The 20,228-nt window shown below is 38.1% G+C and overlaps 1 protein-coding gene across 2 annotated transcripts in view; it reads right to left on the bottom strand.

Moving 5' to 3' along the window:
• The window catches only part of NKAIN2 (sodium/potassium transporting ATPase interacting 2), a 693,641-nt gene that overhangs the window by 329,695 nt on the left and 343,718 nt on the right, over window positions 1–20,228 (bottom strand). For both annotated transcript variants that reach the window (XM_067546694.1, XM_067546695.1), the window contains exon 3: window positions 19,718–19,798. In XM_067546694.1, coding sequence (XP_067402795.1) covers window positions 19,718–19,798 — 81 coding nt within the window. The remainder of the gene's footprint in view (window positions 1–19,717; window positions 19,799–20,228) is intronic.

Raw genomic sequence — 20,228 nt, 5'->3', positions numbered from 1 at the left:
TTATACTGGGTCTTGGTGAGAAGGGAAAATGAAATCCTAACATAAACCTCCTAAATTTACTCTCAGATTTATGGAGATGTCCAGCACTCAAGGGTATTTAGTCATGGATATGAGTTTTTGTTTGTATTTATCTCAATTTGGTCTCCTGTCTGGGCATTAAGTGATTTCATTTATAAATGAAAAAAAAGATGGGAAAAATAAATAAAACATAAATTGCCCATAAATTAATTTTCTCCAGTAGCTTTCTGATTAGTTTGAGTGCTACGCGTCAAAAACCAGATAAGAACTGCACTTTCCTCTTTATTCTTTAAATCATGTATTGATTAGATACAGTATTACAGTAAGACATTTGCCTTTTTGTTCCTAGTGGGCTACAGACGAGCTACGCAACACATTTCTTAGATCATAAACTGTCAAGGTGGGGGAGAGGAAGAGAATAACTTAAGTAATTAAACCAGACTAATCTTCAATTTTGATTTATAATTTCAAGCATAATATTTTAATCACATTATGTTCAATATGATAAAAAGGAGTTAGAATGCCTGAAGTATTAGAAAAAATTATTTTCATTGCATTAAATTTGGATGGCAAACACAAAATGTTCCCTTATTTTTCCTTCTTAATCAAAGATTTAGAAAGTAAGTTTTCATGGAATGGACTAATGGCATTCTGATGAACAAGTGACTGGGGTTGGTTCAAACATTGAAATTTTCTAGGCAGTGATTTCACCCCTACAGCGATATACCCTTTCCATTTAATTGAATTCATATATGTTACTGCACTATTGTGATTGTAACGATGATTACTACAAATGCTTCACGTGGAGAAGAGGAGAAATAGTCCATTTAAACTACATGAAACTTCCTCCCTCCCAAACACACCATATGGTGACTCTCTATATAGTAAACTCAGTTTAGGCTTATCTACACACCAAAGTTCAGCTAAAGCTGTGTAAGCCAGTGGTATACTAAACTCAAATGTGCACACATAGGGATTTGCACTAGAACAATGAAATCGGTTTAAAAACAGATGTTGATTAGACCAGTGCAACTATTGTTCATGGCCAGTTCTTACAGTGACACTGATAGTGCAGAAGATCAAATGAAGAATTGAATTATTTAAATTCACACACAGAATTTTCACTCCTTTAGTGAAGTTTCACTGCGCTAATCCTCTTGAAATGCAGCATTTAACACCCACCAAAAAAGTGAGATTTCAGTCCAAAAAGGATTATGATAGATAGTGTCTTCTCTGCTCTAATGGAGCAGAGGGATTATAAGTAGTCAGAGTGATTCACTAGCTAGAAAAGCAAAAACAAGTAAATAAAATAATTTTGCAGGTCAGCTGTATTTTTCATTCATGTTTTTTATTCCTCATGGTGCTCAGTGAACAACATTTACAAACAACAAATCAAAACCTATCATAGTGACTGAAAACAAAACAAAGAAACCAAAGTCTGGGCTACCACCACAGCACTAACACTGTGGCTTGGTCTACACTGCTGGTGAAATTTGGCAGCAGTCAGCAGTCGACGGGAGTTACTCTGTGTAGCTTGTATAACTCCCGTTGACGTTGTAACTTCTGTTTAGCACGCCGTCCCCACTGCACTTCCCCAACGGGAAATGCGTACGCATAGACACAGCACTACACCTTTTTGGGGAGGTGGTTTTATTAAATCAACTTCCGGATCGAGTGTGTCTTCTCTACTGCTCAACTGAACCGGAAAAATCGATCTGACAGCAGTGAATTTGCTGCCATCAGTGTAGACATAGTGCAGATGGACAGATGAATGGAAAGAGTCTTTTTTACTCCAGGGCAGCCAACGGCCTCTCTTTCAAGCAGCCAGAGTTCCCTGTTCTTTCCTGTTGGGAAATCTGATTGACCTGCACTCTCCAGCTGCCCTTCATTATCTTGGGCTGCCCTGGAAGGGGAGAGGGAAGCCACCTGGGAGTTAACCCCGTTTGCTGATTATCATATAGTGCACTTGCACATCCCAAGAGGGAAGAAAAAAAAAAAAAGAAATTGGCATCATCTCAGGGAAGAAAGTGGCGAAAAGAAGTCCCTGTCCCCGTTGTGCTGCATCTGCATCAAGTAGAGAGTGAAGAGGAGTTGCGCGTGTTTCCCTATTCCAGTTATTTCCCTTTGAGAAAGAAGAGATGTGGCCTTCCACAGCTGTGGGGTTTTGCCAATACGATGAAGAGGAAGGGCTATTTTGACAGGTAGATTCCCTCCTGTTATAGTGAAGCACTGCTTATAATTAACTATTTTCTATTAAAAAGCACTTTGCTATAAGAAAGTTTTACATAAGAGAGCTTCTTGGAATCTGCCTTTCAGGTGAGACATAAATCCAAAGTCTGAGTGCTTGTGGTTTGTTAAAGGTCCCATGATACCCTTCATTTGACTAGAGGTGTTAACCTTGGTATCCTGGCTAACTTCCAAAATGAATTAATTACATTTTGCCTACCTAAATTCCTCCTACTGAATAATGTATTCTTCTTCACTTCCTGTACTGAACTGCTATGCAGTTTTGTGGTGCACTCTTAACCAATTGCTAAATTTCAGTGATGGGTGAAGTGATTCCTGTATTTATAGTTTGGACAGTGCATTGGGATCCTTCCAAATGAAAAATTATATCTAAATATAAATCATACTTTTCTCCTCGAGCATCTTAAAAGTACCAGGCTATGCTCCAATTTATGTTGTAGAAATGAATTTGCAAGTTTCCTAACTCATAAATTTAGTCAGAATGAAACTCCCCGAAGCTTTTGTCTGGGACACTTAACTCTCATAAAGTGAATTCTAACTCTTTAATATGGGTCAAACAGAAACTTTCAATACATAAATAGTCTTTAATCCCACTGCAATAAAGTTGGCACTTAATCTCCATCATTTATGCCAGTACATTTGGTTTCAGGAATCCCTGGAATAATTATACAGGTTTTCAGTCAGTGATAGACAGCTCATCCAGGCCCCAAAATAAATATACATTATGAGAGATATGAATAAGATTTAAACAGTAGCCACTGAAGTCCTAAATGGCATATTTTCCAAAAGAAGAAATGGTTCAGATTTACCATCCTCATTTAGCCAGGGACACAAAGAATGAGACAGACATGGGGATGCATTTAAAGATGCAGGCTGCGACTTGATTAACTTTGCTCTTTCATTAGATGGATAGGGCATTAACAAAACCAAACAAAACCATACATTTACTTGGACCCTCTGTGGTTTGAATGACTTTACGCCATATAACCAGTATTCAGGGTTGTTCCCTTTAGTTCAACCGTTAGCATTTGGCTCACCTCTGAATCCTTTTCCTCCACCCACATGGAAGAATAAGGGTGTTTATGAGGATTACCTCAGTCTGCAAAGACTTAAGGTCACCCTTTCTCCATACAGGGTAACAGGGTTCACCAGCTATCTTCCAGGTCTCTTGCTCATATTTTATTTGAAGCTGGTCCCTTTCAGCATTTTATCCGTACTTGTAAACTGCCATTAAGTGCAATTAAATTACATACCCCAGCTAAACCTACAACTTTTAAAATACTTCCCCATCTTGTTATAAACCCTGAAACCAATGCTCAAGAATGTTGAGAGGAAGATGATCCCTCCCCCTCCTCCTGGACACCTTGACAATGTCTTTTAGGGAAAATATTTTCCTAATCCCTTTTTTTTTTAAATTAAAACTGAGAATTTTCCATGACTCCAAGATGTGGGGTTTTAAGGAAAACCCCAAATACCGCAAGACTTGCCATAACACAAGAGCTGGCAACAATGCCATTGCTCCCTCTTGTTCATTGCATCTGCAGTTGATGAGTAAATCATAAATACCACTGGTAAGCAAGTAAAGGTAGTTACATATAAAACAATTCTTAATGAATACAGACGGGACTGAATTATAGCTCTGTTTTTCAAATCCCTTGTCAGGGGCCTGATACAGAGATCACTACGAGGACGAAACTGCATCTTTCCCAATTATAGATACACACCCCCAACTGGTATTTGTCAGTGGCCATGGTGAATGGATAACAAGAGATAAATAAAATTTCCTAGTATATTACACATACACAGTGAGGGGAAATTAAACATGCTCCTATTCTACAATATTATGATAGAAAATTTAGGCTACCAACAATGTTTCAGGCAAGTCCTAATTCAAACGACAGAAAGAGAAAAATTAAAATCAAATGTCCTTATTTTGTCATCCTGGCCCCTTTTAAAAGCTCAGGCTGCTCCCACCATCTCCCTGAAAGAACCAAATGCCCATTCATTTGGTCACCTCTCCCTTTTATTACAATTACACTCATCCAGAATGGAAATAATACCATGAGACTAAAATGACCAACATTCACACGGTGTCTGAAAATAAAGAATTTCAGCTGAACACTACTTGTGAGCAATCCATCAGCTATAATTTGTTTTTATGAAATAGTCAAATAATTTTAAATATCCACATATGATCACCAGAGTCAATTTACAAACCATTTATGGTAAGAAAAAATAAATAAAAGGTTTAATATACTGAACACATTTCTTGCTACAAAAAGCCTGCTACATTATGAAAGCCAGAAATAAGCAATTTATCAAAAACTGAATTCATACTATAAGATTACTCATATGTTTATTCATGTTTTGCCATGATAAAAAACAAGTTGATATTTTTAAAAATCTAGTTCAACAGAATTTTGGCAAGAAAGGAAATTAGGTGTGCATGCCTCATAGAGATGTTGGTTTAAGACACTGACTGTTCGCATGAGGCAAGCTCTATAACATGATTTCCATATCCACGAAACTTAAGAATAGTCTTCTATTATAAAATTGGTTTTGATATGCAGTGTTTTGAGGGAAAAGAGATGACACTTTGAGGAGCCCTTAAAAGACTATAGTTCAAATCCTGGCCCCACTGAAGTTAATGGGAACACTCTCATTTGTCATTAGTATGCGAGGATTTTACCCTAGGTTTCCATTTACCTTTACCACAAAAGGCAGCATTAATTTCAGAAAAACAAAAATACAAAAGAAACCCCCAAAAATAAAATCAGAAATACAGACTGTTTTTACTACAAATAATGCACATTGGAAAACAAACCCAACTGTACATATAAAATGATGGGGTCAAAATTAGCTGTTACCACTCAAGAAAGATTTTGGAGTTATTGTGGATAGTTCTCTGAAAACATCCATGCAGTGTGCAGCGGCAGTCAAAAAAGCTAACAATAGTGGGAATCATTAGGAAAAGGATAGATAAAACAAGATATCATATTGCCTCTTTATAAATCCATGGTACGCCTGCATCTTGAATACTGTGTGCAGGTCTGGTCGCCCCATCTCTAAAAAAGATGTATTGGAATTGGCAAAGGTACAGAAAAGGGCAACTAAAATGATTAGGGGTATGGAAAAGTTTCCATATGAGGAGAGATTAATAAGACTGGAACTTTTCAGCTTGGAAAAGAGACGACTAAGGGGGGATATTTGGCTATTAGTGGTAAATATGCCCAGTGTCCTGTGACGGGATGTTAGATGGGGTGGATTCTGAGTCACTACAGAGAATTTCTTCCGGGTGTCTGGCTTATGAGCCTTGCCCACATGCTCAGGGTTTAGCTGAGCACCATATTTGGGACTGGGAAGGAATTTTCCCCAGGACAGATTGGCATGGGCCCTGGAGGTTTTTCATCTTCCTCTGCAGTATGAGACATGGGTCACTTGCTGGTGGATTCTCTGTACCTTAAAGTCTTTAAACCATTATTTGAGGACTTCAATAATTCGGTCATAGGTTAGGGGTCTATTCTAGGGGTGGGTGGGTGAGGTTCTGTGACCTGTGTTGGGCAGGTCAGACTAGATGATCACAATGGTCCCTTCTGACCTTAAAGTCTATGAGTCTATGATATGATAGAGATCTATAAAATCATGACTAGTGTGGAGAAAGTAATTAAGGAAGTGTTATTTACTCCTTCTCATAACACAAGAACTAGGGGTCACCAAATGAAATTAATAGGGAGCAGGTTTAAAATGAACAAAAGGAAGTGTTTCTTCACACAGTCATCCTGTTGAACTCCTTGCCAGAGGATGTTATAGTCTTGGCCTTCACAACTGGGTTCAAAAATGAACTAGATAAATTCATGGAGGATAGGTCTATCAATGGCTATTAGCCAGGATAGGCATGTATTGCTGTTTGTGAGACGCTGGGAATGGCCGATGGTATGGATCACTTGATGATTACCTGTTCTATTCATTCCCTCTGAAGCATCTGGTATTGGCCACTGCCAGAAGACAGGATACTGGACTAGATGGGCCATTGGTTTGACCCAGTATGGCCGTTCTTATGTTCTTAAGTAATTTAGCATTTTTCTAATACAGGTGCAAACTCTGCAAGGCAATTTAAGCTATTAGCTATAGCTCTAATTATTTGACAATGACATGTGAATAGGTAATTAGCTCAAACACTTTTTTAGCTCTAATTAATAACTCAAATCATCCTCTAAAATTGCTTAAACTAAAAATAGTGCCCTGTGGCTTTACACGTAGACACATAGAAAGCACACATTTCTACAACCTAATACATAATTTCAAAATGTTAAATAAAATATTTGTTGAAATGCTTAAATATTTAACAGTTTGTCTTTTCTTTTTTTCAACATTGTACTATAATGATCACTAGAAAATGAAACAGAAAAGTGATAGCCATAAAGACAGTTGCATTATTTTGTAGGTTGTGTAAACGCTCTGTTCAGTATGTGAAACCACATTTTTCTGTTTTGAATGTTTTATGTAGTCTTTTGCATATTTCTAGTTATGAGAGCCTTACATAGCACCAAAAAATTTACAGTCACAATATTCAACACAGCTCTTTGTTTTCAAGCATGCACTGATTTTATGCAGCTTTTTAAAATCTCCATACTTCTGGAAATTCAATCACTCCATGATCAGAAAAGAGAAAATATTAGGGCTTGCTATTCATTTTTATTTTAGCATGACTTTCTGTATACCTGGGTCCTATTTTTTCATGACTGTAGTAGGAAGATTTTCAGCGTATTTGATGTTCACCACTACTGAACTACTCTGAAATAAAAGCCTATAAATAATAAAGTAGGGGAGCTAGTATCTTACAAACTATATAACCTGTGATTGAAAACATGCAGCATTTTTCTGCAACTTTATTAAAAGCTACCACTGCCACCTTTTCTTTACTTCACAGTTGAATCTATTATAAATGAAGGTGTCCCTTTTTCACAACTGAAACACATTAGTTCCAGGGCCACTTATCATATGTGATCTGCAAATGTATTTTGCAATAAATTATATGAAATTATTTTACCTGTGTTTGCAACTCTTTGCATAATGCCCTCTTCCTGTATGCAGTGAAAAAACTAAAAAAAAGCAGGGGGTGCATGAAATTGAGCAAATTCCCCACATAAACTCTGCCAGTAAGTCCTGAATGACTATCTCAATAGGGAGATAATCTCTCCTGAGCAGAATCTACCACACATGCCACATGCTGTGACAGACCAATGACCCCTATGAATAAGTTGGGAGACCACTACATTCATTTCCACTTTTAGACCTAAATCAGGATATGAACTACAGTCTTGTGAAAGTGGCTTGCAGAAGTGTAATATTACAATTGATTCTCAATAACCTGTTACGAGTGCCTGGTTCTACTATGTGGAAAGCAAATGTTTCTTGAAAAAAGTCCCAATTACTTCAATTTTATCCTTTACACTATCTGTGTGTGTGAAAACCCAAGGGTCATACAATTGTCATTATGTTCTCATTCCTATAGCAGATTATGTGTGCTAATGAACAAAAATTATATAGCATCATAGTCAGTGAGCACTCCCCTAACCTCTGTTCTAAGCAGCTGTCTGGTTACATCAGATCTCATAAAAACTTCCTTTATTAAAAATTAAAAATCAAGGCAGACAACATAACACAAGCTTTAATTTTATATACCAGCTAGTCTTTTATTCCCTTTAACTGCCTTAGCCATAAAAAATGTATACCATCAAACCTCAAAAAAACCACTAACGTCACATGAATGCACGTACATCATATGTTCTTGTGTCAGGTTGAAATCAGTGAGGTGACATTAACATTTCTTAGCACCACACTCCATAGCAATAAAGGGACTCATTCAGCTATTGGTAAATAAAGAATACCAGTGAGTGTATAGAGGGACTGGTTAGTTTAGAGACAACAGAAATAAGAGGGACATGATACATGTGCACAGAATAATGAATTATGTCATAAGGAAAGCAATTTTTATTCTCAATATTTTTATTATGTAGAACTCACAGCCACAAGGTGATACAGAGGCTAAAAATGTAATGCTAAAGAAAAAGGATTAGCCATTTACAGGGATGATAACATCTGCAGTGATATTAGTTCAAATGAAAAATACTGATAAGATATAAACCCTCATACTACAAGGCATAAGCCAACCACAGAAGGAATTTAAACACATAACTGCCACTTTAGGTGCCTCAATCCAAAATGTATGTCCTTGAAACACTTGCTCAGCTGCCATCTAACACTGTAGGTGGCAAAATTTCCTCTGATAAAAAACACTAGGTGCCTAAAAATCCACCAGTGGGCACCCACATTGCCCTTATACTCTATAGCCCAGTGGTTAGCGCATTCACACATGATGTGGTAAACCAGTGTTCAAAACCCCCCTCCACCTGAAAAATGCAAGGACTGGAACCTGGTTCCCCCACATCCAGAAGAGTGCCCAATAACTATCCTATTGAGTCATTCTCACTCTCTCTCTCTCCAGCCCAATGAATAGTTAGGAATCCCAAATGTAGATAGACACCTTCCTCTGACCTGGAATTAGGCCCCCTAAATCCAAGGCGCATGTGGTATAATGGAGAAGGATAGTTCAGAGGTAAAACATAAAAGCCTAATAAAAATGTGCAGTAATGTTATGTTTTCTCATGCATCAAATGCAAAATATAGATTTGCCAACTTAAACTATTTATTTCAAAGTGAGAAAAACAGAAGCAACACATTTGAAGTTCTCTTGAAAGAGAGAACTGAACCGACATACAAAATGACAGCCCCTGCACAAGGCAGGGAGATGCCCCTATATTTAAAGATGCAGGACACTGAAAACAAATGAAACACCTTATCGCTACCACAACTAACATTAAAGTATGGCATATGTGAGAAAGAGGGCACTCCTTCAGTAATTTGGGATTGACTAAACGTCTCTAATATATAAATAGGTGTTTTTTATTCTTTTCTTTTAAATAGCCTCATTGGTAGTTTGAAGATGCCAGTGAGACTGTCAGACACAGCAGGGACTATCACCTCATTTTTGCTGAATTAGGCAACTATTCCAAAAGAAAAGAAAAATAGCCTGAGTTATGCTATTGCCTGCTGAAGATTAGGCTTTTAGAATGAAACCCACAATAAACCACTTTTGTTCAATTCATAAAGGTTACTTAATCAAGCCGGTCCAACCCTTCAAATACAGAATCCAATTTCTTGCCAAATAGCTGTTTGTGGTAGTCTGATAAGTGGGATATAACGCCATAGTGCGGCAGTCTACTCCTGAATAGATTGGATGCCCCTTAAAATTAAGGTAATTGAAATAGCAGGAGGAGGTTTTGAAGCACCAACAGTAGGCTCAACCTGGACCTAGGAAATAAATTCACAAAGATAATCATGGGGTTTAGTGGATTTTTAGAAAAAGAGTTGACACATATTCCCTTAGTCTTTCATCATATGTATGTGGGAACACCACCACAAAACAACAGAGTGCGCCAAATTCAGCTTGGCATAATACTGAGGTCAATGGAGATACATTAGGGATGAAATTTGCTTCATTTATCAGGAACACATAATAGATACGCATCCCTGAGTTTCTCAGGAATCCTAGAGGCTAAAGTGAATTAATTAATATCTGAATATACCATAGACTGCTGTCTTTTAATAGTAGCATTAGAAACTAATACACTGCTCTTATCGACAAGCTACAAGAAAATAGCCTATATAATATTTGGGCTGAATCAAACAGTCTAGAAGTAGTAGTTATGGACCTAAAATTCTTATGCCATGCACTGCTTTGCATCACGCTGGCAGTGTAAATTTGGCCTTGCTGCCAGTATAACTGGTCCCAGGGAGGCTCATTCCAGTGTAAGGCATTGCAATACTCTTCTGGTGTAGAGCAGACATGGGGATTCTTACTCTACACTGCCTCTCTGCTGCCATTGTAGAGCAGGGGAAAACAAGCATGAGCTGGATGAGGCTGCATTGATCCTTAGCTGCCTTTTTGGCCCCGCAACCTGCTTGAACAATTCAGGGAGACTGACTTGCACTGAGCAACAGCAAGATAAAGGCAGTACAAAAGTAAGCTTTAATACTCACTTCATTTCCACTCAGGAGAATCCCAGTACTAAGTAGATTGTTTTCTTTTATAACTGACATGGTGTTTCTGGCAAAATGCCACACGGGATAGGTGTAACTTTGATTTCACATCAGCTTTACACTGGTGTAAACAACACTGGAGTAACTCCTGGATTATATAGTATAAATGAGCTCAGAATCTGTTTCCTTCAGGAAATTCCTCTCGGTGTCAACCTCCTAAGAATGTATGCTGACTTGATGCTGTTTAAAAGTCTCATCCCACCCTCAACCCCGTTTCTTTGGTATGTTGTAATTGTAATTTGGTATGTTGTATGTCATTTACATTCAAAGAAAAAAAGGAAATGTGAAAAAAAAATTTTACAGTAATTTCACCTATAGCTAGAAAGAACAGTAAATCACTAAGGACAATATTAAAGCATCTTAGATGTAAGTAAGAAGAAGAATTAATCAAACAAGAAGATGCCATCATGACACTCTGATGACTCAAGTCTGAGACAGGAGATATGCAACTCATTTGAATGCAGTGGAAAAGCAGAATTTATTTTCATCATTGCTGTAAGGTAACCCCTGCTATATAAAACAAAATGTTCTTTAAAATATATGAAATTTTGAACTACATCTTCCATCTTATCAGATTGGATTTCCATGAGTGTAAATTGCAGCTCTCATTAAAAGACACCATTCACAGTTTTGAAGATATTTTCAGTGTCATCTTCTTGCCCCCTCCTCCACCCTCTCCTGCATTTCCTGTTTGTTTCCTCCTGCTGTTCTGTCTCATCATATGCTAACATTGTAAACGGTTTGGGGGCAAGGAGTATTTTTGTTATTATGTGCACCTACAGCACCTAGCCTAATGGAGCCCTGATACCCGATTGGGACCTCTATGTGGTATTTCAATATAATGAATAAATAATAATGTGACAAATCTAAGAACTGCTCTTTTGATGAAATGTCTACAGTGGAGTGTTTGAAAAACCTGCAGAAATCTCCATTACGATGCACTGCATGTATGGACATATTATTAAATGTACATGCATACATATTATACAATTTGTTGCGGTGAGGCATAGGTTGAATATGTACTAACTGTTTATGTTCACAGCATACACAAAGCAATGTTGGGGGAAAAACATAAAATACATTGTAATCTTCCGCAAGAGTAATACTACTTTATTTCTTAGAATCCAGAATCCTAACACACAATAACCTAAAAAGAGCGAGACATAGTAGGCTGCTCTCTGAGGCAGTGGTGCACAACTCAACCCACTTTGCTCTATTTTGCAGAGACTCCACAAAGGATCCAGCTCACACAGTTTCCCTGAGAACTCCCTAGTTTGGGAGCAGGACCAGAAAACCCTTACAATTTACAGCGATAGCTTGTAATTGTAACACAGTTATAACACAGTTTCCAATATACCACAAACTGGATCATCTTTTAACACAACCCCAGATTAACATACATATTATATAAAATTATCACTTTATCACTACAATTAATCACTGCAATTTTCCCTTAAGATGCTATTTACGTGTTTTCCTGCACTTAGTATCATAATTATTATACTAAAAGATGAATGGGGAGAGTGTGTACGTGTACACATGCATACACATGCACACACACTCTTACATGAAATTTTAGCATAAAATATAGACTAATATTACAATTATGTGGCCACCTTTTATGCCGGTCAGAGCTTGTACAATCATGTTTTGTATTTTTCGCACCTTTGAATCACTTCCTATTACCACGTGCATTTCCAGTACTAAAGAGAAGAAAAAAAAATGCAAGTTTTCATAAATGCTTTGAACCATGTGCTGAATCTACAGAAAAAGAGTTTTATTTTGTAATCAGTTCCATTCTCACTGGTTGAGATCTTGAGGTTAAAAAATTGCTGCAAACTAATTTAACTGGAACCATAAGCATGCTTAATAGTATCTATCCATGAAAGTACCCTCAAAATAACCTAACACTGCTGGTTGCCAGCATATTTTCAATTTTCATCTGTTAGATATAGGATCAAGCATGTCAAATCTGCCCTAAGTGGTAGAAGTGAAAAAATAAAGTCATTTACTTAAAGCATTCTGATAGCTATTTCTCCAAAACCCTGGTCAGATTTAATGCTCAAAGGCATTTACCTACAAAGTTAACCAGATGCTTTGAATGGAAAACTAATTTAATTTCTCTGTTATCTGAACAGGACATCTGTTAAAACAACATCCAGCGAAGGTAATATGTTCAAAATTAAACATCCTGCAGGTTGTCTCATTAGAGTACGAGCAGCATTGACATTCAGCGGATAACCACCACTCCCTTAAAGAAGTATCTCGTTAATGTGAAACCAAAACAATATAATTATTACTCTTACAGATGGGAAATAATACGGGGTCAGTTTGTGCCGGCTTCAAATGCAGCCCTTGTGCCAAATTCATTCTCTGGCTACTATGGAATTACACTAGCGATGAATTTGACCTCTTGTTTTTTATTTCTTCTTGTTCTCCCCTTCCTCCCACCACATCTTTTTCATATTTTTTTTTCAACTGAATTGAGTTAATTTTATTTTAAGTGTCATTATCCAATTCCAACATATTAACTGGCAAATGTTTAGGAACACCTTGTGAAAAGTGCTCAGTATTGTTAAGCTTCACGTTTGACAGTCTATATAAACTATATATTGAGCTAACTGGCATACTCAAAAATAATTTGCACATGACCATAAACTTTAGATTTTGGCTTAACACACCTTGCCCCCAAGCAGGGGCTAGGGCAGGATATAGCAGCTGTAGCTAGGAAAGGTGGAAGGAAATAGGGGGGGCTGTTATGTTACAGGAGTGCGTGAGTACCAGAGGGTGTCTGGGGTGTGAAAGATGAGTGGGTGATGGACAGTGTTAAGGTGGTTGCGGAGGAGGTAGGTGGGCAAGTGCTGGAAGATATCTGGGGCACTGGCTAGATGAGTGGATGATGAAGGGAGACTGGCATTTCTGACAGGTTTCTAGGGGTGGTGGATCAGGTGGGTGCTGGGTGGAGAAGTTAGGAGGAAAATTGGGGGTGTGTAGTGGGAGGGCTGTTCAGGGTGAAAGGTGAGGGCTGGGTATCTGATGTGTAAACTGGGACAGAGAGGATCTCAGGGAAACTAGAAGAATAAACTAGAGGGCTGTCTGGGGAAAGCTGGAGAGAGCTCTCCATATCACAGGTTGAATATTTATGTTCATTTTCCATTCAACATTGATCATGATTACACCTGCCATTGTATTACTTGACGAAAAAGGATGTGCAGCAGCCACAGAAGCTAAAGAATGAAATGGTATAAGCAGATTTTGTCAAAAACTTAGAATACAAAAAAAATGGAGGCTGCTGATAAAATTTTACCCTCTCCAGACATTTTTTAGATTGATTGGTAAACAGAAATGATAAAATGACCTTATTCAGGGCACAGGAAAGGGAGAAAGAATGAAACCCTTCAGTTCCAGCTGGCCTTGAAGTGTTCTGTGCTATCATAATTTACAGCCGTGGGACGAAGATATTTAACACCTCAAAACCTGTATGTCCCTCGTGAATAGCCCAGGCAATCAGATTTTGATTTTCTTTTACACACTGCTTACTTTTCCATAATTTGAGATACCCGGTTAAATAGCTGTAAATTCTACTCCAAATGATAGGCAACACAGGCAGAACCACATGCAGTAAAGTTGCCCAACACTTTTCATTATAAAGACACTGCTTTTGGTTGGCCTATTATTTTGTCAAACTACATGTTACGTGCCGGGTGCCATTTTAAATTTTACATGCCGGGTGCCTACCACGGGCTGATTCCTTTAGTATGTTTTGAGAAAATTTCAGCCATTTCTGAGAATGAGTCCATGGGGGGGAGGAGGCGGGAGCCATTGTTTGCCCATGTTAAACAAAATTCTTACAACCATTTAATTGATAAGCTCTTGCACCCCCATGCTTTAAAGCAGGAACTTAAAATTTGGCAGAAAGTCACTCTGGTAGCAGGGATGTCTCATTAAAAGATACCCAAATTTGGCCAGTTTGAAAAATCGCAGTTCACACATGCTCAGTAAAGACTTGTTAGAGTTTGGTAGCTAAATTTTCCGAAGATTTTATCTGAATTGGACATGTTTCTTTGCTCCTCACTGCTGTGGCACTGGGCATTAGAATTGAGAGAGATTGTCTCAGCTATTCTCTCATGCTTCCCCTGATGGCACCCAGGCTGCATGGAGAAGGAAGCAACCTGACCTGAATGTAGAGGGACAAGAAGCTGGTGGGGGGGAAGAGGGCAGAAAGAAGAGGCAGTAGACTGGAACAAGGAACAGAGGGCCAGGGAAGAGTCTGATAGCTGGCATGGGGGTTGAGAAAGACTGGGAATGAGATGGAGAGCTTCAAGGGAAAGACCTGGACTGACTGGGCATGGAGATTGGGACAGGGATGAAGAGTCATGGTGGTATGTGGGGTGGGGTGGAAAACTGGAACAGCAACAACCTGGAGGGGACAAGGACAGAGGGTCTATGACATCTACAGAACATTCCCATCCAGGACCTGGAATACAACCTCATGGTTAAGGCAGCTGAATGCTGGCCCTGGAGAACTGGATTCTATCCCAGCCTCTGCCACAGAGTTCCTATGTGATCCTGGGCAAGTCATTTAAACCAAAACTTCACAGGTAGCCATTAATTGCATATTCCTCATTTTCTGAGACCCTGGTGTTTGATTTGTGAAGTGCTGAGCGCTCACAGATCCAACTGAAGTCATTGGGAGCAGTGCTTTGAATGTATAAAGTGCTACGCAATGCTAAATGGTCTGAATATCAGCCCCTAGGCATCTCAAATTGGAAATCCAAAGTTAGTGAATACTTTTGATCACTGCTTCTGTTTCCCATATCTGCAATGGGAGTTATAATACCATCTTACCTCCCAGAGATTATTATAATGAGGACCACCACAGCCATGACTAGAACACCGATCTTCTATAGTAATAATAATAATATTTCAGTATTCTGAGCACAGTGCAAATAGTGTGAAGTAAATACGGCTTGGGGCCACACAGTGAACAATGAGGAGAAAACTAAGTTATTGAATAGCACCATCCATTAATTCATTTCCTGCTTCATTCACTACACACCTTCCAATTTCTGCAACAAGTGAGGCAGGAGTCCTACAGACAAAGCCTCCTTTACTATCCAACTCCCTGATTCATTCTCAGAGCACTCCATCCTGTACACTGAATGAAGTAAGTGCCCTCTGGAAAAGAATAGTACGGGATCATGTAACTGAAGACCATATCATAATGCATACACACAAGGGGACTGAATTAAGTTTGCACAGGGAACCTAAATTCTGGCATTTCCTAAACTTTTTAGTATTTGACTTTGCAAATAAAATATTATTTTAATGCAGGGTACTGGACAGGAAGACCTCTCAACGTCCCTTCCAGTCCATGATTTTATTTTTGTGTTTGATTTGAGAGAAAGAGAAAGAGCAAACCTGCAGTTCATTAATGCGATGTTACAGTTGCTCAGTTAAAATAAGGAGGATGTCAGGAAATGCAATATAAATACAAATAAGTTAATCTACATATTTAACAACCAACAAAGATAAAAAAGGAGAACATCAGCAGAACTGTGCTCTCAGCCAACCTCATACAACTCTGCAGTCAGTGCAGTCATACTCCAGGATTACACTGAGGTGACTGAACAGAATTTTGCCTTATTTGTGCAACGTGTCTAAATTAACGCTGCTGTTGTGATTTTAATTTCACTTAAATAGTGCATCAACAAATTTTTCATTCAATAAATTTTAAACTAAAAAAAAAAAAGAAAACACATTTGGAGGCCTTTGGCTGATAAACTTCTTATTCCTCAGCGATCCAGCTTGTGGAATTTACAGCATCTGCAGATATCACTAGTGGCAGCTTTCATGTTCCTGGAATCAAGAGTGTTATATAAGCATTTGCCGCACTTCTTTATTGAGGGATTTTATTTAGCAGCCATTGCTCAGGCAATACTCCAATCAAAACCACAGGGAGATTTGCCTTACTAAAGAATAAATAGCACTGAATACGCCCTACATTTAATTGCTCTTGCATTCCATGACAAAGTTGCAGAATCACCTCACTCAGGTGACACCTGCAAATATTTCTTGACTTTTTTAAACTGGTAAACTACACATTTTCTTCCATCTTTGATGGTATGCTCATTACAAGAGCACATCATAGGTTTATATTAATCCCATATATTATGCCTTCAGTATGCTGTGGGTTATCTCCACACCTGGGGAAAAAACAATACGTTTTAAGTAGTAATCTTGTCTGTTTCTCTTAAAGATGTCTACAAAATCTGACTTACATTGGTTATGGTACCTTACCACGAGTATCGCCATTTGGCCAAGGAGAAAACAACATGAAGACCAGTGAAATATTACTTAAAAGGATTGCTGTTCAACAGAATGTACTGTGAAGTGGGCATTCCAGATGGCAATCCATAAATCCATACAACAACCAAATAGCTTTAAAAAACACCACCATCACCACCACACAACTTATTTGTTTGTTTTTTTTGTTGGAAATGAAAAAATAAATCATATTATTTTGGATAGTTATAGAAGCTAGGTTGTCAGTAAAGACAAAACACAAGGACAGAAAATATTCAGAGTGCAATACCATTCTCCACTGTATGGACATACATTCCCCATATCGGCATGGAATGTGAACAGTTCCATATAGCCGTTCACTGATAATCCTTTAGCTCCTTCAGTCTTTTAAGCAGATGATAATCTCATAGCTCTAAAAATGTCAGTGACTTTACAGGACCCTTTCATTGTAATAAGGCACAGTTGTACAAGTGTCATGACCTCTGCCCTTGAAAACTAATTTAGAAAGAAAGTAGCTAGTAAACCACTTGTATGATATATTAATATCTTAAAATATGTTGTCTCCTTTAAATTACCAGGTGACAACAAAATAGAAGTTCAAAGAGCAGAGGCAAGTTTCAAAACTTTCCAAAAAGCTTTCTATTTTATTTGGTAGAAAGCTGTATATTATACATATAAAATAAACTATGCCCAGCTGGACTATTATTAGACTGTAATTTTAATTTAGCAATTCCTAAAACCATGCTGTGTAAGATCCTCTCTCGTTGTTTATGACCTCAGCAGAGTCCCTAGTGGAAGATACAGGTTAATACTGTGCTCCCTTAAAGGTTACTTTTCATTCTCTATTTAGAGGCAGTTCAGTGCAATATCTTTTTAAGATTCCATATGCCTTTCCTAATAGGAGACAGTACTCTTGAGTACCATTACAGTTTTGATGTCATATTTATTCTTAGTTGAAAACACAATGAAGAGAATTCAATGCAAGATGTATGAGGATAGCTAGATGTAAAAGGCACAATGCTAGCAGTGATTCACTGTTTAATCCCTCTGCTAGTCTGAGGATTCACACAGTATGTTACGACGAGGAAGAGTTTGTCCAAACATGTCCTAGCCTGTTGCATTTCTACAGATGTGTCAAATTATGCACTTAATGTAAATAGTGGTGTTGTCTTAGGTATCAAATTTATTGAGGGTTAAACGGAACCATCCTTTCCATTGCCTTGCAACATTTCATCATGGGCCAGAGCCATGAACGTTCAGATTGACAGAACATATCCCCAGATTCTAGATCTGCAGAAGAATGAACAATGCAGTGAAGTTTTGACACCCCACCCCACCCCCCAGTCTTATCAAAAGGGAAAGATACATGTTCCTCCTGCGAAGGAGAGCTTCTGCAGATAAATAGTCAGGCTGTTCATTCCTCAATTCCATATTGTGGGCCATTTCCCTTCCTTTTTCTTTACTCTTCACTAAAGCCATTCAGTGTGAAGGAATTTCTGAATGCCTAGAAGATTTGAAATAACAGCAATATCCCTTGCGCCCAGCCCCAGGAGAGGAGATGAATAGCTTGAAACCCAATTTAGGTGATGGGGATACACTCTGTATCTCATACTATAAGTATAGAGCATGTAACTGGAACCAAAATGAATTTTTCAAATGCATCCCTGTATAGGCCTGAACCAGGCATCAGGTTCTGAAAAAAAGCTAGATGTGAGCACTCCCAAACGTTTTAAAAAACCTCAAAACTGGCCCATCTCTACTCAGAACAGCATTTTCTTTTTGTTCTGAAATGATTTTTAGCCATTAAAATGCAATGATAAAACAAATCCATTCCTTCTCAATACCGTCTACAATGAACAGGTCTAAGGGGTTTAAAACAAATAGAATACTAGTTTGTAGATGATGCCACAAGGGTTTAAAACAAATAAAATACAAGTTTGTAGATTATGCCACAAGCATAACTAGCTTGTTATCATGTTCATTATAGTTCACTTTGCAATATACAAAGCATTTGTAATGTAACAAAAAATATTCTCCAGAAGGTCGTTGTATTTCTTACATCATTGCCCCGCTCTTAATAGAGTGGGCCTGTCTTAAGTTACAAAAGCAGAAAACACGATGTATCTTCCCCTCTTAAAAGTAAGTTAAGCAACTTAAAGAGTGAAGTCTGGTGCTATTGAAGTCAAAGTGAATGTTTCCATGGGACTAGGGGCTGGTCTACACTGAAAAAACTTACAACGTTACAGCGGCACAGTGGCAAAGCTGCAGCTCTGCTGCTGTAGCGTTGTAAGTGTAAGCATAGCCTAGGATTTCATCTAGTCTTTTGCAGGAGCAGCACACATGGGGATACAAGATACTATTGAACAGTACACTGAATTTATATTCTGGGGAATGCTTGAAAGGCAGCACTTACACAGTGAAATAAGTGTGAAAAATGCATTCTTTACTGGGTTCAGTGAAATCTCTCTTGGCTCGTCTAGGATTCTGAGTAGCAAACTAAGGTTGATTCCACAATCCAGTCTATCCTGGCATCTGAGTTTACATTTTAATTTAACCACTGACACCTTGTTTTACAATTATTACACTGTAGTATAGACCTCTGGAAAGAATCCAGCAAAGCAACAAGCAAGTTAAAGGATATAAAAAAAAAACCACGTTTACCCTTGAGAGGGCAACTGTGAAAAATCTGCCTTTGTATAAAATTTGATTAGGATCTCTTCCAAAGATGACATTTGTACTGAATAACTACCAGAAAAAATGCAAGTGAATTTTCCTTTAAAAGTATAGTTGATATCAAAAACACAAATACCTCAAGTTGTCTGGCATGTGGAATGATAAGATATACAGAATATGCAAAATTTCCATTATGCTAACCTCATTTAAATGATACCAAGAGGATAAGTAGCTAGCAGAAGACTTAGTCTCTGAATGGGGGCATGTTAGTACTATACTGATGGCGTAGACGTATCGGATGGTAAATTACCTTTGAAAGGTCCCCAGCCTCCAAGTAGAAGCAGATAACAAACACATTCCATGTGACCCAGAAGACTAGCCAGACAGCATACTGTAGGAGAAGAAGATAAATAATATATTAATTCTGTCCCAACCAAGTTAAACTTAAATAAAGCTTAAACTGTTTGTCCAAGTCTCAGACACAAAAGAGAGCGACCATAAATACAGTGAAACTGGGTGAAAACATTTTGCAAATAAAACAAAAGCAAGAAGAAATATCTCCTTTTCCCTAGCCACAAACTGGTGAGAGCTGATTAGTGCTTAATCACATCAGAAATTCTACATCTCAGTGGAGGCGATGGTCCTGAAATTTAACACACAAATTCATTTTTATTTTGTTATAGTCCTAGTTATAGGAGAATCTTAATATCAAAGCAATGAGATGCATTTTGGTGTTACCTAAGTGTGTTGTAGTGCTTGCATCTGCACTATATGCTTATTCAAATGGCACTCACTAAATTACCAAGTCCTTTCCCAGCAGG

Source organism: Emydura macquarii, unplaced genomic scaffold (genome assembly GCF_026122565.2).
Source record: "Emydura macquarii macquarii isolate MOO-44397 ecotype Brisbane River unplaced genomic scaffold, CSIRO-AGI_Emac_v2 contig_1146, whole genome shotgun sequence".
Taxonomy (NCBI): domain Eukaryota; kingdom Metazoa; phylum Chordata; order Testudines; family Chelidae; genus Emydura; species Emydura macquarii.
Note: the sequence above shows the minus strand (reverse complement) of the source record. Positions and strands in the feature narration are given on the sequence as shown.